At 33.9% G+C, this 26,746-nt stretch overlaps 1 protein-coding gene across 1 annotated transcript in view; it reads left to right on the forward strand.

Annotated features, from left to right (window-relative positions):
* The first annotated feature begins 816 nt into the window (after positions 1-816).
* The window catches only part of Tyr (tyrosinase), a 98,616-nt gene continuing 72,686 nt past the window's right edge, over positions 817-26,746 (forward strand). Inside the window, exons 1-2 of the mRNA XM_047518684.1 lie at positions 817-1,635; positions 12,051-12,267. Of these exons, the coding sequence (XP_047374640.1) occupies positions 817-1,635; positions 12,051-12,267 (1,036 nt within the window). The remainder of the gene's footprint in view (positions 1,636-12,050; positions 12,268-26,746) is intronic.

Raw genomic sequence — 26,746 nt, forward strand, 5'->3', positions numbered from 1 at the left:
ATGAATTCCTAACATCCAGAATTTATGGGTAAGACAATGTGGCTATGGTATGACACACACACACACACACACACACACACACAGAAAGAGAGGGATTTTTGAAAGTCTTTTTAGAAATATTCACACAATGAAGCAGACCACCAAGCTATCGGTGTGAACTATCTTTAATAATAGTTAGAAAATGCATCAAGATAATCAGGGAAAAGTATCAGACAGATTTTTTCCTTCTGATACTTTCTATAAAATGAATAAGCTAAGGCATATCATATATAAGAAATAATCTCTGGTCTCTGAACAAAAGCTCTCTCTGAAAATTGAGTTCTACAAAAATTGTAATCCATTTATAGTCTCTAAGGAACATCAGTCTTGTGCCTAAACCCAGAACACTGACTGCTGACTTTTCTTGATAGGAGAAGCTCTATTCCTGACAGAACCTCTCACTTGCAAATACAATTCACCATTAATTTCATAACCAATGAACTGACTTTGCTTAGATAAGGCATTATTACTATTAACCATTATTAATCTAGTAACCACCACCATTAAATTATTAATGTGAAAATAGTATTTCTTGCTTTAACATAAGCTGATCCTACTGTGGGATGTGTGCCAACTTAAAAAAAATAATAGTTAATCATGTGCTTTTCAGAAGATGAAAGCTTAAGATAAAAGCTGACAGTACTCAATGTTGGAGGTGGGAGTGGAGTTTATAGGTCTTAGCCAAAACATGTGATAGTCACTGTTAGGGTAGTTGGAAAGAGAAGTCTGTGGCTCCAGTTAACCTCCTTAAGCAGATCTGTAAGCACTAGAGGAACAATGCTCCTGGCTCTTTTGTGCTGCCTGCTGTGGGGTTCCCAGATATGTGCAGGCCATTTCCCTCGAGCCTGTGCCTCCTCTGAGAGCCTGATGCAGAAGAAATGCTGCCCACCCTGGAGAGGTGATGGAAGTCCCTGTGGCCAGCTTTCGGGCAGAGGCTCTTGTCAGGATGTTCTTATATCTAATGCACCACTGGGGCCTCAATTCCCCTTCACAGGTGTGGACGACCGGGAATCTTGGCCTTCTGTCTTTTACAATAGGACTTGTCAGTGCTCTGGCAACTTCATGGGATTCAACTGTGGAAATTGCAAGTTTGGATTCAGGGGACCAAATTGCACAGAAAAGCAACTCTTGGTGAGAAGAAACATCTTTGATTTGAGTGTCCCAGAGAAGGACAGATTTCTTGCCTACCTCACTTTAGCAAAGAGTACTATCAGCAAAGACTATGTCATCCCCACAGGCACCTACGGCCAAATGAATAATGGATCAACACCCATGTTTAGTGATGTCAACATTTATGACCTCTTTGTCTGGATGCATTACTATGTGTCAAGGGACACACTGCTTGGAGGATCTGAAATCTGGAGAGACATTGATTTTGCTCATGAAGCACCAGGTTTTCTGCCTTGGCATAGACTTTTCTTGTTATTGTGGGAACAAGAAATTCGGGAGCTGACAGGGGATGAGAACTTCACTATTCCATACTGGGACTGGCGAGATGCAGAAAGCTGTGATATTTGCACTGATGAGTACATGGGAGGGCGCCACCCTGCAAACCCTAACCTACTCAGCCCAGGATCCTTCTTCTCCTCTTGGCAGGTAAAATGTGCTGCTTGTATAATGTAAGAGAAGAAATGAACTTTAGCCATTGCTCTTCAGGGGGTCTTCATCTTGATTTCCCAACCAATGTAGGAAAGGTCCCCTGTTAGGAGCTATCAATGTGCCTTGTATTTTCCCTTTACAGAACACTTCATAATTGTAATTAAATAGACATTTGTGTGATTATTTATTCAATATTTATTTCCTCTACTAGGCTTCTTAACTTCAATGAACAAAGGTACTTAATTTATCACTTTATTTTCCAGAACCTGAGATGGTACATGACATACCACGACGGCTCTAAAAGTACTTATGAATGAATGAAGGAAGAAAGGAAGGAAGGAAGGAAGATTTAGATTGATAAATTACTTAGCTAGTGCTTCGGAACAAAATTATTAATATAATAAAATTAATATAATAATATAATAAAATAAAATTCATAAGGTGTACAATTTAAAAATACAAATCTCTGGCCTTGATCCAGACTCACTGATCAGAATCTTCATGGAAGGGTCCTAGGAAAGCATGGTTTGCTAAATGTGTAGGTGATTATTAGTGTATGAAAGTTTGATGAATACTGATTGGATTATTTTGTTTAATTTATAAGGATCCTGAAATTCAAATAGGTAAATTAGGAAAACTGCTAATGTTCATTGAGCATTTGGCATGTATGAAGTCCTGTTGCAATTGTCTTTATGTATTAACTCATTTAATACTTAATATCAAACTGTCCCCCTTTCAAAGGTATAAAGTTATTATGTAATTTGTTTTAAAACCACAGTTGTTGAATAGCAAGGATAATATTTATTCTTGGACAGTCTGAATATATAATTTACAAGGGAATGACTGCTATTGTGTCTTGAGGCAAAGGATTGGTCCACTCTCAAATTTTCATTAGACGGCAAAAGAAATTAATTTTCTTCCTAAGAACTTGCAAACTTTAGTTACAGCAGAAGGGTTTTCAATTTTCAAATTAAATTCCCATTCCTCCTATTTGAATTTTTTTTCATTCTGAATTAGTGACAAAAGGTAAGAAATAAGTGCGTAGTTATCATTTAAAATAAATATAGATGGAAGAAATGTTTTTCTGCTTGTCTTTCAAAATTTCCTAATGCAGCAATTCTGGCCAGCAATATTTTATAGAATTAAGTACAATGTTAGAGTGAGATGAGAAGAAGCTTGCACTCACAGCCCTACATGTGCAGTTCTGATGTGTGAATGGGCTTTTCCCATGGTGCTCACACACACTTGAAATTGAGGTCATTGAAAAATAGCCACTAATTTCTAGCATCAGCTGAGTCAGCTTTTTACTAAAATTAGTGAGTATATTTGCATGGGAAAGACTGGGGAAATGTGTATGCATAAGAACAATTTCAGTAAATCTTCAGATTTCCTAACTTAACCTATTAAGTCCCAAGTTTTCAATTCTGAGACTATTTCAATGAAATTGATACAGATGTGATAAAATAGGTTGGAAATCATAATCTAGAGCTAATGTGTTATTGTATTGATATTATATTATATGCTTATCATTAATTATAATATATATTATTTTATAATATGCTATATGTAAGTTTTTATACATGTTCCACATCTAGGACCATGGGACAAAATGGATTTATCTATAAAATATAACACTTTTCATCTCACCCCCTATGTTACTGCTTAAAATACTGTCAAGCTTTGGCATTTATACTTTCCTTAACTGTGTAGCTTCACTTGACCCAGAAAGACTGAAGAATTGTCTGAATAACAACAACAACAACAAAAAAAAAAACCCTACAATATACACACTGAAGCTCAGTGGAGAGATATAAACTGATATTTAGATGCATGAGGTGTACATTACCAGAAGGTACCCAGAATTGTATTTGAGTTTTTTTTCCTAAATCTTTTATGGATTATTAATTGAATTATTTCCCTTCTCTCTTTATGATTATTGTCAATTTTATTACTTTCTAAAGAAAACTGGTCAGACTGAAATGGTTACAATATTAACTTCAGTCTTGTTCTGTGAGTAAAGTGCTATGTGGGAATAGGCTTTTCAGATAAAATGAGGAAACAGAGTGAAGGAAGTCCATTGAAGAGAAACAAGCAAATAGCAACTTAAATAAGAGAGGCTAAATGAATGAACATTTGCTGTTTGGTCTCTGTGTGTGGTATCAGAGATAATGTTGCAGAAGTGACAAATGCAGCTTGTGATGTCTGTGTCCTTTTAATCGCACAGCCTCTCTGGTTAAAGAGTCCTTCAACGATTAGGATCAGTTTTCTTTTTTTTTTTTTTTTTTTTTTTTTAACGTTGATTTACTTCTGTAGTTCTCAGTATCAAAATCACTTAGGAAGCTTAATATTTTAAAAGTAGTTGCATGGGCTTCACAAATCTAACTCCTTGCCAGAAATTCAGATTGCTGTGAAGTTTGGGTATCTGTGTTTTTAAAACCTCTTCATGTGATTCTAATGTGCAACCAGCTCTGAGAACTACTGATTTAATTAATATGGAGATCATTTTGGTATCTCTTTGCTTTCACTTTATAAAAACACAGTTCCGTAATAAACACACCATTGATTTGAATGTTTTTTTCCTTAAATTGAACACTCAAATTAAGAACTAGACTATTTTGTGTAAGATGAGATCAAATAGCTTCCAGTCTAAATGAGTTCCTGAATACCTTCTGAATTAGCTAGGCTGACAGCTACTCTGATACAAAGCCTCTGTTTTTGGTTGGTTTTAGACATTTTCTTACTTGACACACAAACAGAGCATTCAGAGATTTGATAACATTTATTAACTCTGGAGGACTTTTCAATGATATCGAATGTAGTGTCCACATTTTATAAAATATAGCAAGGCCAAAAATGGTAGAATGATTTGTCCAAGGTCACACATCTAGGCACCAAAAACCCAGAGACTGACTCCTTTGCTATTTATGTCAGCTATTTTGTTCTTTAGGCTCAGAAAGGATTGAATAAACCACTAATTGTGGATGTACAATTTGGGTTCCTTTGAAACTCATGTGCACCAGACAATGTATGAAAACACCATGCTTTTTGTTTGTATTGTAATGAATGAAAATCATCTGTTACACCTTTACTGATTCACCTCCCTTACTCAGATAGCATTGGACCCCCCTGCTTTGTGCCATTCTTACACTTTGCAGAGATTTATACCATTGCACCTGTAACTGTTCAGTATATGTAATATCTTTCAAGCCCGTCTGTGCCTACTAGACTGTCAGACACTCTGAAGTAGAGACCATTTGTAAATGAATATTTTTGTATCCACAGAGCTCAGGACAGTTAATTATACATGTAATGAGCTTTATAAATGCATACTGAATTGAATAAAATTTAAAGATGAAGAAATGCTAGCTCCAATGCCAACAGATTAAAAAAAAATTAATTCTGCCTGGATAGATTTTTTTAGGACTTTAAACTGTTCTTTATAACCTAGTACCCAGTACCCTCAAAGCTGAGGAAACATCAATGCCAATAAGCAGCCATTCAAAGTCTGGAGTAAGACATTTTGTGTAGATCTCTCTGTTCTTTCTATATAAATGTATATGTGTACTGGCAAAGAAAGGGAAAATACAATAAGGAAGATCACAACATCTGAGTACCATTTAAATAAAACTGGTAGTATTTACCTGGCAGAGCTACTATGAAATAAAACCATACATTGAAATAGCAGATAAAAGATGTTAGTTTTCTTAGAAAGTTTATATTCACAATTCTTGTTAATGTTTGTTTAATGTCAGAAGCTTTTGATGTCATCAGTTAGAAGAGTCCATTACTTTTGGAAAAAGATGGCTGCTCAGTAACATTTAATTGCAAAATAACTATATTCACATGATTGGATCCAATATTATGGAACGAATAGATAAACTAGCAATAAAAAGAAAAGATATGTCAAAGATAACTATAATGATGAGTCAAAATAAAGAGAAAAAACATTTCCTGGGTGATAGACATGAGTGAAGCGTGGTCAGGGTATTCACTCATCAGGTGAAAGGCACATCACATGGAAGCAAACAGTGGGAAGAGAAAAAGCCACATTTCAGAAGAGAGTCATGGGTTTAGGTAACCATGACAACAGCACAGTGAAATAACAGCTTCTCTTTTTTCTTCATGAAAAAGATTCTGTGGAATGTCATATGCTTTACATTTTTTTTCAGATAAACCTCTAATGCCATAACAGAATCTTTGCTCCTGAAATATTTTAATAGCTGAAAGTTTGTTGCTATTTCTTAAAAGTTAAAACATTATCTAGGTTCACCTTCCTCATTAATTACCTGTTTTCTGTCTCCCTTTATTTCTTTTGAATTGGCATACTTGATTTTTCCCCCAGAAGATACTATAAATCACTTGTATTAAAATAGAGAAAACAAAATCCTTTTCAGAAGACCTGAGCTCCAATTCAACCTCTGTCATTTACCAGATAATATTAGACAAATTATTTAGAATATTTGATCATTTTTTGTAATAGAAGGAAAAAACAAGGTGCAATTATCAAATATGTTTTCTGTATTATTAAGAGGACTAAATGGAAGGGAAAGAAATAGAACAGATAGTAGACTTTTTGAGTCAGATAAACATAAACTCAAATAGACTTTTGTAACTTACTTAGCTGTAAGTCCCAAAACAAGTTACTTATTATTCTGAGACATTTTTGTTTCAAAATTAGAATAATATGGCTTAATATAATATTACTATGAAGTAAGTCATAAAATCCTTTTGTGTAAAATAATTTTAGTAAATGATATATTATGTTCCATGTGTGTAAAATATTATGATATATTTTTAAATGGCATATTCTAGTTAGTTATTTAACAATGGATATCCAAACAATGTTAAAGATTTGATAACCTTGCCAATGGTCTTATATTAAATAAAAATTATAATGGTCATCATTATTAAAACTCTGCAATTGGCATTACACTATGTGCTTTACATATATTAGATTATTTGATTTTTAATGAGAAGTTGTCATAATCCCTACTTAAAGATGAAAAAACTTGATAGTAGGTCTAAGTAATTTGCTTAAGCTTATGTAGTTTTAGAGTCAATACTGGAAATCATGTCTTTCTGACTATAATTGTGTGATCATAACCATAATGCTAACAATTTCTCCTACTCTGCCTCATGTTTCAAATATAAAGACAATGATTTGAAGTTAAATTTCCAAATGATTTCTGGACCAGAGTAGCTTTCCTCCTTGCTACTAATACCTCTACTCATCAAAACCCTTAGTCACTTGGCATTTTAGCAAAAATAGTTCCATTCAACTTCTTCAACTTAACTGAGTTTTCTGTCATCATCTTTTAGGCAGAAGAATCTTTTGAAAATATCCTGAGGTTTATTACTCAAAAAGAAATAAAAATTATGTGCTTGCTGAGGTATCTAGTTAATCAACATCATGAAGACAACAAAAACCTTACATTCAGTGCAAAGGTTTGTTGTAATCAACTATTCCTAAGTTATTAACAGGCAAAAATAAATGTAGTGGATATGGTGTTCTGGTTCTGACCCTAAACATATGGCAGCTGACGAGTCACTCAACCATTCTAGTTTCCAATTATTTGTGGATAAAGAGATTGAGGAATCATGAAAAGCATGAGGAAAACTGGAAACTAACATTTATTGAAGCAGGAACTATTGGCTGAATAGTTCCTTCTCATATATCTTATCAAAGTATGATTGAGGAAATTGAGATTAGCTAAAAAGTCTGCTCATTGTCATAGTACTGTAAATAACTGAGCCATAACTGAATCCTGCATCTACCTAAATTTGGAACCCAATTATTTTTCTACAACACAGTGCTTCAATTCATAAATTATATCTTTGTGGCCAAAATTCAAAGTAGTTTCTCTAAAAGTCTCTCATCTAACAGAGTAGCAGTCATCCCTGGGGGACTATTCATTCAATTCCTCATGCTGATGATTTAATTTGCCTTTACAGGCTCATAGATTGCAAATTCACTGGGGCAGGAGACCTTCAGGATTGTCTTCATTATTTTCAAATATGATGCAGTTGACCAGGAAGGCTTTAAATTGACTTTAAAAATATTCTTCCATGCATGTTGCCTGTTGTCCTTAAAAATAGTAATCATGACACAGAGCTGCAAATCCTACTAACCTGTTGTAGTTTTTCACACTCAAGCTGTTTCCTTATCAATAAATAGGGATAAAATCATAGAAATACATGGTGTAGTTATGTGAATATAAGTTTTAAATTGTATAGACAGATGACCCTCATGACCTGGGATGGGTTTGTTTAAGTAAAGAATGACATATCTTTGGAAGTATATTCTAAGGCAAAGGTCAGTACCATAATGGGACCAGGAAAAACAGGTGCTCCATACATACTTGTGGCTGGAGATTCCTTGGCTCATTCATTGATTTTGTTCACTCATCCCACAAATATTTATTTATTTTCTATGGAATGCCGCACACGATTCTATATTCTAAAAATAAAGGAGTAAACAGAAACACAAGAATTTAAAAATCTGTCCTTAGGAAGATTACCTTTATGCAAGGAAGGTGATAATTGTTCATCGAGAGAAACTAAAATGAAGAAAGCTTCAACATCATCTACCTAGTGGTCACGTGCTTCCTAGGGGGGTACACCCCTGTTGTGAACCACCAAGGATGGTAGGGTAGATTCTCTTGTACTTCATCTTCCACTTAGAATTTTTATCTCACTATTGGTTAATAATTCTGTTTCACTGAATCCAAGACACCTATGATTTTAAGATGAAGTGTTACTTGATGTGTTAAGAAAAAAAATCTGAAAATTAAATTTTGTTGTTTTAATTACTTAGAATATTTTATGCTTGTTGAAAGAGCTCTTTCAGTTCATTTAGTGATGTATTTTTATCATAGTTTATTCTTCTGCCTACATATAAAGAAATTACAGATTGAGTATCCCTTATCTGAAATGCTTGATACCAATGCTTCAAACTTGAGATTTTTTATTTTGAAATATTTGCACCTACACAATGAGATGTCTTGAAGATGAGGCCCAAGTCTAAACACTAAATTACTTTATGTCTATTACACCTTCTAGATGTAGCCTGAATATAATTTTATACAATATGCGAAGCACATTTATGTTTTGACTCATTCTATAATGAAAATAATTTGGTAGATTCCTAAAACTCCTTTACATTCAGAGCCAGATCTTTTTGGATTACTTTTTTAGTCAAAGTCCGTTTTTACAAATTCTTTTCCTTGGCCCTAAATAACAGAGGATATGAGATACATGGCAAGGAATGGGCATTCTTATCTACAAACAGAGTCATGGAATGGACAAACACAAACAGTGTCCAGAGAAGAGTTGGCAGTCTGACTTTAGCGGCAGAAACACACAGGATGTAAACAAATGGAAAATGATTTCCAGATTCAAGATGTGTTTTGGAGAAAAAATTGATAATGTTGGCTGATGGATTAATGTGAAAGACAAAGGAGAATAACATACAAAATACAATTCACTGGTTTCCAGCTTGCCCAGGATGATTCATAGGTTTCTGGCTTGAACTACAGGATGGCTGGTGTGAAAGGAAGCACAGGGAGAGGAACAGGATTTTATTTTAAGTGTTATATTTGGGATGCATGTAAGATAACATTGAACTATTAAGTCAAAAAAGAATAATATACATTTAGAACTCAAAGGAGTTGTCAATTACTAGAGATGGGAATTTAAGAATCCTTATCAATGTAGTTGTCATGTAAACAATGAAACCAGTTGATACAGCTGAAAGAGCAGAAGTAGAAAAACAGGAAAGAATGTGGTACCGGCCCAAGTTCTGGACCAGGGAAAGCTTTGCAGCAAAAAATCAATGTGGTTGCACAATGACCTATGCTCAGCCAATCCCCCTAAACCAAAGGCCGAATGTTTTTCCTGATAAGTGGATGATGATATATAATGGGGGTAGGAGGGATGGGAGGGTGAGAGAAGAATGGAGGAACTTTAGATTATGTAGAAGGAAATGAGAGGGAGGGGGGTATGAAAAATGGTGGAATGAGGTAGACATCACACCCATGTATGATTACACAAATTCTATGAATCTATATCATGCACAACCATAGAAACAAAATGATGGACCCCATTTGTAAACAATGAATCAAAATGCAGTCTGTAAAAAATAAATAAATAAATAAATAAATAAATAAATAAATAAATAAATAAATAAAAAGAGGGAGTGGAGTCTACATTTGAAACTTAATAATCTGTGACCAGGATCCTGGAATTCTTAATAATTTCATCCTTGAGTTTGTGTTTTAAGTGAAGTCAGAGGGACAAGGAGCCACCATGTTCTGGGATGTCAGCACGTGTGACTCTACTCCTGCATGCTCTCTGCCTCCTTGTCACAGCTTCTTTGACTTCTTTGGTAATAGCCAAGATTTAATGAATCTTGGCCATTACCCCATATCCTGGCAACAACCCCATCTAGTCTCCCTCTCCCCCCTGCTTAGGGCCATGGGTAGGAGGCCCTCCCTTTCCTGGCAAGGGCTCTGGTGCAATCAAAAGGCGGGCTGGGTTTGGGTGTGGGGCCCACAGTGTGTTGGTACAGGGTAAAGCAGAGACCTGCCTTGCCCAGGCTGGAAGTACCGAAGTGTGTCCTACTGGTGATTCATTAACATAGGGGGCTCTTACTCAGTGCTATCCACCAGATTGTGACTCCTTCGAATTCTCATGTTAAATCTCTAACCCCCATGATCCTGTATTTTGAGATATGACCTTAAAGGGATAATTGGTCAAATATAGGAAAGACTTGGAACATCATCTTAGGACTTTGACTTTAATTCCAGTTGGAATTAATTCATGCCCAGAAAGCACCTCATTTTACTTTCAGCTGTCACAGTTGTAATTCACAGAATAGACCAATATTTTCTTGTTAGAATCTCAGGTTCTTATGTCAGTATGGAGTCTGCCTTCCATGGGTACTCCATCGTTCTTTCGTTTAGTTTTCCTTCCTGATTTTCTTCCTTTTCCCCAAACAATATCAACTTTAATCTTGCAAAATTCCTCCTATAATCAAATCCACAAGTTTCATTTTACACTTTTAGACCTTGACTACCAAGTTCACATGCAGATTTCTGGGACCCATCTGTCCCAAATTCTTGCACAAGATCTTTAGCATGGAGTGTCTAAAACACAGACAAAATCATATCTGACTAACAGGGCTTTCGTCTTATACAGTCACATTGATGTGCATAGGTCAGAAAACCCATCCATACTAGAGAAGGAACCAATTTATACAGAAAGCAGACAACCCTGTTCAACCACAAATTAAATCATTTATTTCAGGGTTTGCCCTTTAACACAGGCTAACATGATATCACCCACTATTATTTTTACCAAATATTTCCCCCAAAAAAACATTCTGTATCTGAAGAATATGGTTTGTATTTGAAAGGGCACTGTATAAAGCCCTTTCTCCCTTCCTTTGCTAGGTTGACCAGAGTATAATATTTTTATGTTAAATAACAGGCATCTCAAATCTGTAGTCAATCTAAAACTTGGTGCAGGATTAAAAGTACTCTAAAGTACTAAAGATGCAGTTGAAAAACTTGGGTTACAGTGGTAATGTTGCCATTTAACTTAGAAAAATGTCACTTCTCTGTCTCTAAGACTCCTCATTTGCTATAGTAGAAAGTATTGCCATATGATTTAAATAAAGTAATTCTTGTTCTATAGTTTCTTTAAACTTTTTCATATAAAAATTTGAGGAATTATCAATTTTTAAGATGATGATTTTCCAAAAAGAGTTACATCAGTCCTAGCTAAATTAAAGAATCAGGGAAGTTGCTATGCTTAAAAAGCTACCAAAAATTGTTATTCTGCACATCAAAAAATAGACATTACCAATGCAAAAATTTATGACAAGAAAGCATAAAGTGGAATTATGCCCAATCCTTTACATTCTGAATATAATATGCACTGATACTAATGAAGTACATTTTAGTTGTTTACTGTTGACCACGCCAGGGACTATGGACTTCTAGACAGAAAGGTAACTGCCTTTATTGTTATCAGCCCCAGCCCCAGCACTGGGTACAGTGCTTAACAAATGATAGACGTTTAAAAAATATTCATTGAATTAGTTTTCCTTTCAAGTATTCATATAATGTGGTTATTTTCACCAAAAATTGATATGTGAACCATAGGAAATGTAAAATATTAAATTTAAACTATTTTTAAAGTGGTAGCTGCAAGACTAGAGCCCTACTCTGGATTTTAAATTGCATGGCCTTTTCTGAAAACTTCAGTAAACTACTTTCTTTAACAACTTATTTTAAAATATTAATCTGATGGTTAGAAATCTGAAGATGGTAATCAGGATTTCAAAGCTCCCCTTCTTCTTTCCTTGACTCAGAGGTGATAGTAATTCCTTGTACATAAAATATTTTGTACAGATTATCTGTAGTCGCCTGGAGGAGTACAACAGACGTCAAACTTTATGTGATGGAACCCCTGAAGGACCTTTACTTCGTAATCCTGGCAACCATGACAAAACCAGGACCCCGAGGCTCCCGTCCTCAGATGATGTGGAACTTTGCCTAAGACTGACCCAGTATGAATCTGACTCCATGGATAGAACTGCCAATTTCAGCTTTAGAAATACACTGGAAGGTAAGAACTTTATTTTCACTCACTTTTTTCTTTTTTTTTTCTGAATCTCTTATCCAGAACCTTGCACTCAGAGGTGTTTGAGAATTCAGAATTTGCTGAGTTGAGTAAGGTCCTGTGTTGAATACACCTGTATTGACAATAAACCTAGTAGACTCTGGGATCACACCATAATCCAGCACACTAATGATGCCTCAGCAAATTGTATAAATATACATATTCTGGGAATAGAGACCATAAGTAGCCTAATGGTGAATAAAATCAGGTTATTTCAAAAAGAGAGTATTGGTGCAAACAAAATAATTTCATTTTCAGAACTTTTTATATTGTAGAAATATAGATATAAGAGTGTGGATATATTTTCTTAAGTTTCAGTGCTTTCTTCCTTTGGTTTAAAATATTCTAGACAATGGGTTCTTTGAGGCAAGTCTATTCTCTTAACTACAATAAGGACACAATCTGTATTTCAGATAAAGCCCAAATCCACTGTCCCTTAAAGTTTCTATGCTCCACAAAGATTCCTTCTTATGGCATTTTCTAATTCCTACTTATTTCTACATATTTCTCAATGTTGATTACATCTTCCCTCCAACATGTGTTTATTCTTTTGTAAGCAGAGGCTGGATCAGTCACAAACCTGACCCATTCACCTCAATTTATATTAGGGAACTGAACCCAATAAGAATAACAACAAATCACTCCAGTCACTGATTTAACAGAAGGAAACATATGGGGCCAACTTGTGGCAGAGCACACAAGTCAAAAATTTCACACTAGACTCTGCTTCCCCAAAGTTCTTTGTCCCCTTCCCAGATGGACAAACTTTCCTCTCTTCCATAGTATTTCTCTAACTTTTTATTTGGTTATCATTCTGTACCTTAACTTCTGTTGATCTGCAGTGCAGAGCAGTTTCCTATCTCCATCCTTTTCCTGTGTCAGAAAAACTTAGACAAGGAGAGTCCCATCCTAAAGAGAAATTAAAGTTATGCTTATTCTCCTACAGCATTTTAAGTGATCAGAGTATGCAAGGAACCGTGCCAAACACTTGGTGTGACATTGTCTCACCTAATTCTTACAACCTTTCTCTGAGGAAGATAGCATTATTATTCTCAACTGATAGAGCAAACAGGATCAGAGATATTAAGACATTTGGCTATCACTGGTCACTGATTGAGTAGCAGAGTTAAATATTAAAATAAATTGGTCAAGTGCCAAAATCAAAGTTCTTTCAATTGCATTCCGATGACCCTGAGTAAATTAAAGCTTTCTTGAAGGTGAACAATACCAATTTGGTTTTTCAATGGAACTTAAGAAGTCACTTCATAGGCCAGGGAATCTCAGAATCTATAAGCTGAGACAAAGGAACACAGTTATGCAGTCACCATTGGGAGGACTGTATGTTCCACTGGACTTCGCAGAGGTCAACAACAGTTCTCCAGATGCTGGCATTAATGTTCTTATGAAACAGGAATCCACCCTTAAGAAAGCTGAAGTGACTTTTATCAGTTTCTCAGGCAGATTTTCCAATCATAAATGACAAAGTCTGCACTTTCTAATTAAGGAACATGGACTTGTCACAGAAATAAAGCAGAAGAATCTTACTTCTTGAAGGACCCAAGTCAAAAATAGTTTAGGGTGAATCAACTCAGTCAATGGTTTTCAAATGAGATTCTAACATATTCAGGTAGACAGGGAACACAGATTTACAGGAAATAATTTAACATTGCTAATAAAGTATGTTTGTGAATTTTTACTTTTTTTCCAATAATTTATTCTTGTTCACACACACACTCTAATATGCTTACTTGAAAAGCAGAGAAAAGGCACGCCACAACACATCATCTGCACTTGGCAGGTATCCAATAAGTATGTGATGACTGAACACATAAATAATAACTAGAGTCCTTGAAATCACATCTATCCAATCACCTAGCTTATTGATGTCTATCATATGAATCTCGTTTCATGGTGGGAAAAATGTTGAAAACCATTGCTCTGAGCTATCCACAAGCACTTTTCCAGACCAGGAGCACATTTTATATTTTTTTTTTCCTTTTAAAAAATGTATTCAAAAAATACTGTTAAGTTTACAGAGAAGTTGCAAAAATAAAAGAAGTGCAAAAAACGCACAATACCCTTTACCTGAATTCATTTACGGTTTACATTTTATCCTATTTGCTCCTCTCTCTCTCCCTGTCTGAACCATTTGAGGGTAGGAGTATAGATCATGAGGTTTCAACTGATAAAAATTTCAGCTACTATTTCCTTAAAATAAGAATATTCTATTATATAACCACAAGACAATTTTAATCTTCTGTACATTTACATTGATATAATGTTCTAATTTAATCTACTGTTTACATTCTAACTTTTAATAACCAAATAATACCTTCTATAGTATTTTTCCTTTCCATAATGGGGTTCAGTGTAATGTCAGGAAGCATTTAATTTGTCTTCTTTAATCTGAAATATTTCCATAGGCTTTATGATGTGCATCTTTATGAAATTGATATTTTTGGAGAACATAGTTCCCCTATATTTTAATAGAATATTTTTCATTTTGAGTATGTCTGGTAGTTTCTCATGACTGGATTCAGGGAATGCATTATTAGCCAGTATTCTATATAGGTGACTTTGTATCTTTTGCAGAGGGTATCAGTTGGGAGCAAAAGGTAGCCCTCTTTCTTACCTTAGTGATACTAATTTTAATTTTAATGACCCGCTCTGGTTCATGATATGGCCCAGTTTTCCCTTTGTGTAATTTCTTCTTTTGTTCCTTTGCAAATAATAAACTATCCATACGGATGCAATTTTTAAGACTGTATAAATATCCTACCTCTCATCACACTTTTCTCCTACAGTCACTATTTATCAATTATTTTAAATGTATGACTTTTCAACTTCAGCACTCCTTTTACAGTTATTAGCCAAAATTCAGAATTCTGCCATTATTAAGAGTCATTCATTCATTCATTCATTTACTTGTGGTATGGAATGAAAGTTTCTGTTTATCAAGTTGAGGATTTTTCTGAAGCATCTGCCATTGATTTCTAATCATTGGTCTTTGTTTTGTTCTTTTAAGCCATATGCCACTCAAAATTGAATTTATCTTCATATAACACCCCCTTGAATAAACTGCCGTTTTGGATGTCCAGGAGTCTTCCTCCAGCTGTTCTTCATGCTTTCCATGTCAGTGTGGCTGCTAAACACTTCACTGGGAAGTACTTTACCAATTCATGCACTAGGATTTCCCAAAAAGCAATCTCAAGAGTAATATGGAAGTTTTGATATTTTGAATAAAAATTTAAAATAAGCAGAATGTACATTTTCCAAGAAAGTCCATCTAGACAGTCACAAAGAAATCTCAAAAAATGGCATAATTTTCAGTCTCCCTGCTGAGAAATGAACTTTCTTAATTGATACAAAAATGGTCACACAGATTTAAAAATAAGTTCCTTTGAAACTAACTGTGAGCCAGACTGCCAAGGAAACTGTTTTAAGTGAAGTGATGCATTCTAGTAACTGGAAGGCTCCCTTCTTCCTCACAAATCCTGAGGGAATCAGAAAGCTGAGTAGTTGGGGGCATACTAGCACAGAAGAGAAGCAGGTGGTTTTGAGAAGGAGTTTATCCATACCAGGAAAATCTTTCTGAATCTGGTTTACTGAGTCCTCAGCATTACTACCTTGGCAGTTGAATCAGTATTCTGATCAGACAATGATCCTGATCATAACAATAACACTGTGCCAAACATTCTCACTTCTCACATCTTATCTTATTTAATCCTTAATAATTAAATGATCCTATGATATTTTAGTGTTCACTGATTAAGTAAAGAACCACTCTCAGCAAAGTGATTATTCCAGTGAGCTCAGGAGATAGTCTGTGTCCTTCCTTTATGAGCTGATTTTAAACAGAGTAAATACTTTGAGAGGTAAGTCTTTATTCTCTTTTTCAAAATAGGACCCTTCCTTTCACATATAGAGAATTCAAACATGAGTCAAGGTTATCACTTTTGAACTAGGTTTCCTTTTAATGTAAGTCTTTCTTCAAAAGGGAACATTAGGTTTTTAAAATTCTGAAATAAAACAGCATCTTCTAGAGTGTGGATGAAGACCAGATATTTATGTGTATTTTAAGCTATCTATGGCAAAAACTGCTCTCAGGGAAGACTTAATATTTATGTAAGAGGATCACCAGAGCAAAACATGCAGTAATGACCTACTCAAAATAGACTGTTTTAATATTAGGGGACATTCTAATTTTTGCAGACAAATTTCTTTAGAAGCAGTGACATTGTTGAGACATTTGGGTCATAGAAATTCAGTTGTGTTTTTCCTTCAGAAAGAACTTGAATTGGTTTGTGAATGTTATTGGCACTCAGTAAAATTTTAGAAGTATGTGTAATAATGGAAAAGCCTGGGCTATCTCTGTACAAAAATGGAGTACTAGTCCATATAGATTTGGAGACTTTTAGATGACCTTTGGTCTCTTCCCTCTTCTACTACCCTTCCTAATTGTTTAAGCATGCAATTTGTTGTTTTTGACAAATGTGACTATTGATAAGTAGATTTACTTAAAGCACATGCCATCTTTGCTATGAATTAAAAGACCATAGAATTATATGCTGATAAGCACTATTTTAGGAAGCACAATTGAGAAAAGGAGAGAAACTTTCCAGATTGGAAAAGGATCTTTCCTTTAAAATCAACCAAAGCACTGATTTTGAAGTTGTATGGAACAGGTAGGATTTGAGGATCAGTTCCAATACTCTGATAATCTTCTACCTTATTTGAAAAAATTATCTAGTTATTATATATTTAGGTCACTATGAATATATATATATATATATATATATATATATATATATATATACCTAGTTCCTACCACAGACATAAAAAATGATTTACTTTCCTGCCCCTGTCTTCTCTGATCTTTGATAGTCCTCTCAACTTTCTTTATAATTTAGCATACATTATCAGTCTTCATGATAAGTATTTACCCCTACCAAAGAACTTCCATTTAATTTTTCATCATTGGAATTCACTGCTGTGGAAAACAAGAGTTTGCTAAGGGATAATCTAATTCTCCAACAATTGAATTTGGTGTCCTAGAAAATCTTCATGAAACAAAATAATAATGTACCCTTGTAAGCGTAAAGTCAAACAAAAGGACACTTCACTTCCTTGGGACAAACCTGGGGGAAATGCTACTACTCATGAGAATAAATGCAGCAAAATTAAAAATAGAACTCTTTATTTTGGTGCATTTATTCATTTAACATACAAGAGCTGAAAGACTTCAGGGTACCAAGGACATGTTATCTATGTCTTGTGCACATTAGGAAGACTTTGCAATCTTCTACAGTAATTGATATCTAATATTTCAATTTCAGGATCACCTTGTAATTCTTAGAATAAATGGGGAACTCTAACAAGCTTTTGTTTATGTGGGCTATATTTTGGCTACTTATTATTTTTAAAGCTAAAACAGACATTCTAAAAATATTCATTTGAAATATTAATAACTATATACTCATATAAATAACAATTTAAAAAATATTTTCAAGTAGTTAAGTAGAATGGCACCACCTTGCAACTTTTGCAAATGAAAGACATCTGAAGTTTTACCTGTGATCTACATTCAAAATATGATGTATTGTTAGGTTGGAAAACTTAGAGAAAAGTCAGATTCAATTACATAATTGTCATAGGAAGAAATTTCAAAACTATGTTTTCAGGTAATTGTGGATATTTTTTCTATACTAAAACTTCACAAGTGGGAAATTCTTAAAAGTTTAACTGCACTGTCAAATATGAAATCATATCTGAACTTTGGTACTTGTTACTTTGAAGTTCATGGATCTATTTTGCATCTTGAGTGGATATTTTACTCATGAATGATCTTATAACATTATTCGTGGTTCATTTGCAAAATACTGAATTATGCAGGTACCTCAAATATTGCAATATTTCATTATACAATGTTGAAAAATCACATACATCAATATCAGAAACATCATTACTGATGGAATCAAATTTTCATAAATTCTAATGTTTGCTTGAAAGGTAAAAATTTATCATTGGCAAAAATAGCATCATTTTTAAGCGAAAGGCTTATTTTGTTTAATTTCAAGAAACCATCTGTGAAATGTCCAAGTCTGAATAATTCATTTATCTCTCAAATGGACATATTTTTTCAAGTTAAAATTAGTGAAAGTTAACTAAAGGGTACATGAAATACCTGTCTGTAATTTCATATAAGTACATGTGAATCTGAAATTTTTCTCAAAATAAAAGTTTAATCAAAAAACAAGTTACAATCAAACTTTTTCAGGGTGGTGCTTAAAATTTACATATAAATATACAGATGTGATGAAAGATAACAATGTGAAGAATCTTATTTTTGCCACATTAAGGAGAATGAAAAATCATTCTGCCAAACAATAAACTAATTGCTCAACAACTAGTATTAAATTTACCTGAATATATAGATTTTTGACAGAGAATTGCTTTAAAATATACTTCATAGTTCTAGTGACAACAGACTCTCAAAATCCCTAATTCAAAATATATTTCCAAAGCATATTTATTTATCTTTATTACCATTTTTCTTCATGTTGTAGTTCTTTGTTTATTTATATACCAGTTTAAGCAGTTGCTTTTTATTTTTGTGTCATTTTAATGAAGGAATGAGATTCCATATCAATTTATAAAGGTTAATGTTTATATTATGGTAAGGTAAGAACTACAAGTTTTTTATTATGATGATGGTCCACTAGATGGCTAGTTTTTCTTATCAGTTAAAAAGGTCCCTTACTCCTGTCTTTAGGTTCTCAAGTGGAGCTTAAACTCTTGCTATGAAGAAAAAAATAATGCAAATAGCTACCTGTTAATTAACTTTGGAAATCCCTTGTAAACAGTTGATTGAAATAAACCTTGCACTTATCCTTCAAAGAAATTAGTATATATGTAATGAAATGTTGATCATTGGACTGATCTATTTGGTAAATGAATGTGGTATGTACCTCTTACAAACTTAAAAACTCACCAGAACGTGAGGTCTGAGATGTTATCCAATATAGAAAATTCTTTCACTTTGGTCAACAAAAAGTATTTCCAGTTAATATGACCACAGAACTCACTCCTTGCCATCACTTTGTGTCTTTAATCTCCACAAATACTCTTTAAAAACCTCATAGTTTATAAATTTCAAGAAACTTACTTGGAAAAATATGGACAAAAATAAACATGTTAAATTTACAAATGTAAAGTTTAATTCTAGTTTCCACATTTTGGGACCAATTTCATGCTGAATACAATGATTAATTATTCTTTTCTTCTTTACATTAAAACTTAGAAGGATCAAAAGGATTACTTATTTTTAGGCAGAATTTTCAGTAGGTGTTTGTGCTAAAATTTTATCTGGATCCAAGGAAACATATATGAAATGGACAATGATTTCAGTGCCAATCTGAAGAAAGATATCATCTTCTAATGATAAAAGTCATCCAATTTTTAAAATCATTACCATCATCATCATCCTCATTATTCCATCAAGGTCACTCCACTGTAGAAGTCCAGGAACACCATTCAAGTTTTGTTACATTAATGCTGTAGAGAATTAAATTGTTGCCAGGTTCAGCTTTATAGACAGGAATACTTGAAGAGTGGTAGTTAAAGAGTACCAGAAGACTTGCTTGTGTATATGCCAAAATTGACTGTGGCTCATATTTTTTCTGAAATTCATGGATAGTTTTCCAGTTTCCCGGGATATTGATGAATTAGACTATTTCACCTACTAATCAGGGTTTACTTGAAAGTGTTATAAGAAAGAAAACCCAAACAGTGTGGGTTTTTTTTTTAAAGAATAGAAGTTAAGTTTGCTCTTATGAAACAATGAGGAGGCAGATCATCCAGGGCTGGTAGGGCAATTCCTCCATCCTCAGCTTGTGGCTTCCACTTCCCTGTCTTCATCCTCATATTTTCAAGAGAATCAGCAAAAAATTGTCAAGTGGAAAGAGGAGTGTGTTCCCATTTTTTTTTTTTTTTTATAAAGGCATGATTTAGAAGTATGTCTCATCATTTTTGTTCTACCAAATGTTCAAGCAGTAATGCTAACACTCAACCTTAGAGAAATGAATCTCCTTCTGGAGGCCATGCACCCAGAACCATTTAGGCTACATATTATTAGGAAGAAGAGGAGAAATGGTATTGGTGAAAAAAGTAGCAGTCTCTGCTGAAATTCCTTTCCCAGTTTTTATAAAATATATAAAATAAAAATCACTCACTTTTACTGTATCTATTCACTAAACTTTATAAAAAAAATGGACTCTATAGTGGTAAATGAGGTGTCAAAAATCCTTTATTCTAAATCTTTCAAATTATTACACTTATGAGCATTTGTATCTCATTTAGGACAGTGGAAAGCATTACTTAAATTAATAGTGCTACAAGTTGTAACAAACTCCAAACTCTTAGTTGACTAACCGAATGAAAATTGATTTCTTGTTCAATAAAAATTCAAAGGCCAATTTAAATGTTCTGTTGGTGAGTGACCTTCCACATGGTCATGTTATAATTCTCTAATTCCCTGGTGGATCTTCTGCAGCTTCCTGGGAGACAGGATGGTGGAGTGTATGGAGAATTGTAGGGCAGAAATACATGGACCAAACCTGGAAGTGTCTTCTTAACCTTCTGCCCACACTCCATTGACCACAATTCATTCACAAGTCTGAATAAATGCAAGTTGTCTGTTTATAGAGTTAGAGGAAACAGGTTTCATGAACTGTTCAACTGATGTTTGCTGGGTCTTTCTGTTTGAGCTTTTTCATTGTCTTTTTTCCCCAAATTGTGGGGGCATTTAGTTTTAGGCTGGGTTGGGCTATCTCATTTACATAAGAACCTCAGTTCTTGACTCTGAAAAGATATTTATTTTTCCTCTCTTATCATTGTTTTCTTTCTGCAGTATTCTTCCATGTTGCTTTCCATCAAGTGGAAAAGGCTATGCAATTCTATTTTCCCTAGCCATGATACATTACTCTTTTTAAATGATAGTTCCCCCAGATCTATTTCATGTTTTAATAGTAAATGATTGTTTTTGTCATTGAAGAATCATGTATCTCTTCTCCCCTCACATATACTGTCATCTTCTCTATGCTAAATAACACCACAGCTGTTTTTCATACAAATTGCTCAGACCTTCCCCCATAGATAGTTAATTATTCCATGAGAATACTGGAGAGAATGACCTATAGCATAGAAATGTGAGGGCCATACTCAGAGCCATGGTCTATCTTACTTACTTAAAGGCATAACACTTAGAAAATTATGAGTATGTTCTAAAAACTGTTAGTTTAACTGATTTTAAAGTTATGTTAGCAACAGTGATTGCATGTTTTAGAAAGAGAAATATATATTTCATATTTATGTGTTCAAAATCATCTATAGAGCATGCAGTGTGTACAGGCACTTTGGAATAGTGAGAATATAGTCAATATGACACAGATCCTGTCCTCTTGGAACTGACCGTCTAGTTAAGAACCAGATCATGAATAAGAAATTATAATCCAAAGAAAATACATATTAAAAAAGAGGCAAGTATAAATGTTATTAAGTAAAGGGAGTTAACCAAGTATTTATTGTCAGAAGAAATCTCACTGTGGATCTGACATCCTCAGGATGAGTTTGAGTAACTCAAAATTTAAAGAAGAGAAAGGGGGTAATTTACAAGTTATTTCCAATATCCTTTCTCTATGAAAATATGTTTAATGTATAAAACAGCACTACAAATTTCCAAAGAGCACCTATAATTAATAACAAAGATTAGCACCAACATAACCTTGCTTTTTCAGTTGCTAACACACCTTTCACATTCATTATTTTAATTACTCCTCTCAAAAGCTCTATACCATATTTGTTATTATGCATATTTTATAGATGGGGGAACTGAGATTCAAGAATTTAAATAACTGCACAAGGTCACACAGCCAGAAGTAACAAATTGGATCATTAGTAAGAAGATCATGTCCTCAAGATTCCAAATAGAAAGGCCAAATTTTAGAGGCAGCAGAGAATAGTTCATAAGAGTCAGACAACCTGGGTTTAAATCCTACTACTATAATTCAATAGCCAGACAACTTTTGGTAAGTGTAATATTTCTCTACAGAAGGTCCTTCATGTACAAAGAGAATAATATTAGCTACCTCATGTGTCATAAAGATTACACGAGTTAATATATTGTTGTTGTTATTGTTGTTGTTGTTTTGTGGTGCTAGAGATCAAACCCAGAGCTTCACACATGCTTTGCAAGCATTCCACTACTGAGCCATGTCCCAAGCCCATGAGATAATATTTGTAAATTGCTGATGACAGTCCTTTTTATATAATGATAAAACTTTACTAAATAAGATTATTGTCTTACATGTTGATACACACACTATAATGTTCTTGCTCTACTAAGAAATCAAGTTCTAAATAGCGTAGTACTTGAGGCCCCTAATAAATAAGAATTGTTTTAACAATGCATTAGTCCTAAATCAAATTTATACCCAAGAGAAAAAGTGTAACAAACTGATAGTTCTTTCTACTAAGAATGACTTTTAAAAGTTGTTTGAGATGAAATTATATCTTTCTACAAACTCTTCAAACCTTGTAAGAGAATTACACATGACAAACAAAATTGATCGTCAGGAGGTGACTTCAAGCACATGTCTTGGTGACACTACCAACAATTCCAACTTCTCAGTGTCTTATGCCAGAAGTTCTTGTCTAAAGTGAAAAATACCAGAACTGGGCTCCTTTACCCTCAGAGAGTACATTTGGAAAAAGCCAAGCCTCGGTTTCTTTTCCCAATGAACACAATTATTAAGGGCAACAATTGAAACAGAAAATTTACTGTCAATTTTAGTTTTTAGTCACAATTAATAGCTTGCAATAGTTAAGATAAAGCAAGAGAATACTTAAGACCCAAACTCTGAAGTCTGGCAGATAACCCGCATAAACTCTGCTGACTTTGCCCTTTAGTAGCTGAAGGGCCTTAGACAAGCCTCCTGGATCAGGGGCAGGGCACAGCTTGAATAGTACTTGGTTCACAAAGGTCTGTTGTAAGGGCTAATGATCCCAAATCTTCTCAAACACAGAATGATCCTAAGGTACAGAAAGTCATTATAAAAGTACCTTAAAACAAGTTTCAGAGAAATTTTTAAGTAAATAAATGGATCATTACTTTCATTTGTGTTTACGGTGCTAGGGATTGAATCCAGAGTCTCAGCATGATAGGCTATCTGTTGACTACTGAACTACATTCCCAGCCTTTTCTAATTTTATTCTCAGAGAGGATCTCACCAAGTTGCTCAGGCTGGCCTCAAACTTGTGATCCTCCTCCCTCTGACTCCCAAATAACTAGATTATGGACATGCGTGACAGCATCTAGCTACCATTACTTTTGCTCTGTAAGATCACATTATAAATGTGTTAATAGATTCTTGATAAGATGTAGAAAAATGTTGAAAATCACTGGATAAAACACAATTATGTATATACTTTGTGCATTTGTAAGATGCATGTAAAAATGATTAGATACACCCAAATACTGAGGTTACCAAGTGGAGAAATTAGTCTCTAATAATAAATTCACAATAACAAAAATTTAAAATGACATATAAAATTATGTTGAATTATCTATTTGAATTTATGACTATGACTAATCATGACCTATTCAACATTGTCTTTTTGAAAACAATGGGAAGAATTAGAGTTGTGTTCTCAATCTTGAACATGCATTAGAATCACCTGCAGGGTTTGTTAACACACTATGAGCTCCATCCCACTTTCTGACTCAAGTACTTCTCTCTGAGGGTTAGAGTAGTTGAATTTCTAAGAAGTTTGCAGGTGATGGATGCTCTTGGCTCTGGGACTACACTTTTGAAAACCACACCATTTGTGGAGTATTTGGTGACCTTAGCTATCATACAATAAGTATAGGTTAAGACAGCTCCACCATGACATTTGCTTTTTTGCAAATGAAGTGAAGAATTCTCCTGCGTCAAATTAGAAGTATTTTCTAATTAAAAATGCCAATCAACTACATTTATAGCTGTAGATGTTATTTGAGAAAACTGGAAGCTGGCTGAATCTTCACCCCTCCAGTATACCTAGGAACTTGCTTGGAATCAAAATATTTTTGACCTACACTTTTACATTTCTACTAAAAGTAGCTTAAATTATGAGACATTATAAAGTGCTCAGCAATTCTATACACCTCCTGAAATCATTATGTGATTTTAAAACTCTGCATTTTGTAATTCCTCAACTAAGTTGCATATTAGTTAATTAGAAAATTAGAGGGAATGTAAATCAAATAATTTAAGAATCACTTCTTTTCAATCTTCAGATGTATTAATATGTATCATTCTAATTTATTTTTGGTTTCTTTTCTCCAATTCTCTTTCTGAACCACTATGAAATATTTAAAAATAGGTTTAAAAGATTGATTTCAATCAAATAAATTAAATGTGATCCATTATCCTGAAAATATAACCATGCACCTTTTCACACTTTATAACAGGCATGATAAAGTATAATATCTATGATCCAGCTTCCTAGAAAGAAGTATACCCAATCAAATAAAATAGTGTATGAAAATGCCAAGCCAGTACCCGTCACCTGATAGTTGCTCAGTTTTTTAATATCATTTTCATGATAACACATTATAGCAGTTATTCATAAAGAATATTTCACAGCCTAAGTTCACAGTGTGATCTTCTAAAGCAGAAACATTTTTGGATCATCAAAACACAGAAAGGGAAAATTTCAAAACTTTAAGTGCTTGAGTTCCATTCAATTACATCCAAATCTCCAGGTATCAGACAAGCATCAACATTAGAAAGAAAGAAAGAAACAAACAAACAAACAAAAATCCATAGTAGTGTCAGGGAGAGAAAAAAAATGAGAAAGAGAGATGGGTTGACAAATTACAATTTCCTGTTATCATTCATCTGAAACTATGTTTATAAATTTCCCACAGGAATGTAGCACACAAAGGCATAACATTAGAGAATTTGGGGTACTGTCACTGCCCTTTGTAAAGAACTTTGAGTCATTTTGGCATCTGTGATTGTTAATAAGTTTTCCTCCTGACTTAGACTTTGTGTGGACAAAAATAAGATAATAACATATTTTGCATCTTCCTATATTTCAATGTATTTTGAAAATGGCAACTCCACACAAATTTATTTCAGGAGCATAGTAAGATGAGTTTTCCAAAGTGTGTCAGCAATGCACTACAGACACTGCTCAACTTTGGTAAATAGAAAAGAGCAAAGATTTTGGAATCAATCAAAGCTATGTTCAATTCATTGATTCCAAATACTATCTTGAATTTCAATATGCTACTTAAATTTTGTAAATTGCACTTTTCTCATCTGTAAAATTGGAATAGAGGTAAAATGCTTATCACGGCTAACACTAAGATTCAAATGAGATCATGTACATGAAAGATATTTGAAAAGCTGTATATTTGTAATTGTTAATATTCAATGTCTGAAATTTCCTTTTGGATTTGTCCTTACAGAAAATAATAAAATCTCAGCAAGAGAAGCTACTGATGCTGGTGTTAGCATTTCTATTTTTTTTAAAGGTAATTTCACCAGTCCAAAAAAAAAAATTGTGTGAAGAGAGAAAATAAAAACTATTCATATTTTAATATTATTTACTACTATTACATTTTATCTATTTTATCACTTGACAAGTACCAGATAGAGCTTTCTAATGATCCCTTATAGGTTTTATGGGGAAAAAAATGTATCTTTCCTATATCCGACTACTGTTGGATCTATATAGGAAGAATTGATAAATATTTTAAGGTTGCTTTTCTTCTAAATACAGAGACATGTGAGACTCTGATTTTCACTATGGAAAAATCAAAGCAAATTATTTGATCTCTACTTCTGAGACATTTTAAGTCTATTTGAAGAGACAAGTACATATTTCAAATTTATTAATATAATCAGATTGGCTCTATTAGCGACCTGGTGCCTGTTGCAAAGAGATTGACTTCAACCTGGATCTTTGAATTATAGTCTTAGGTTACATGAGGACATTTTGGTTAACAATAGATCACATATACAAAAGTGGTCACCTAATGAAATTGTAGTGCTTTGGTTTGTGTAAGTGTACTCTGTGATGTTTTCACAACACAAAAATCACCTAGCAATGCATATTTTAGAAACTTTCCCCATTGCAAAGTGACACATGACTGTTTCCTCAGCTCATGTAAGGATGTATTCTGACAAACTACATGTGCCTTTTATTCAAATATCCTTTCATAATAATATTGGAGTCTCTCCTGGACAACTTCTGGCAAGTTAGCATTTGTGAGAAAAGAAACACTCTAATTGCTGAAAGTATTCTTAGAATGACAATCTATCCTATTTCCTGGATGGCTCAGGAGTGTGTGATGTTGGATGAGGGCAAACAGCAGGCA

Source organism: Sciurus carolinensis, chromosome 11 (genome assembly GCF_902686445.1).
Source record: "Sciurus carolinensis chromosome 11, mSciCar1.2, whole genome shotgun sequence".
Lineage (NCBI taxonomy): Eukaryota > Metazoa > Chordata > Mammalia > Rodentia > Sciuridae > Sciurus > Sciurus carolinensis.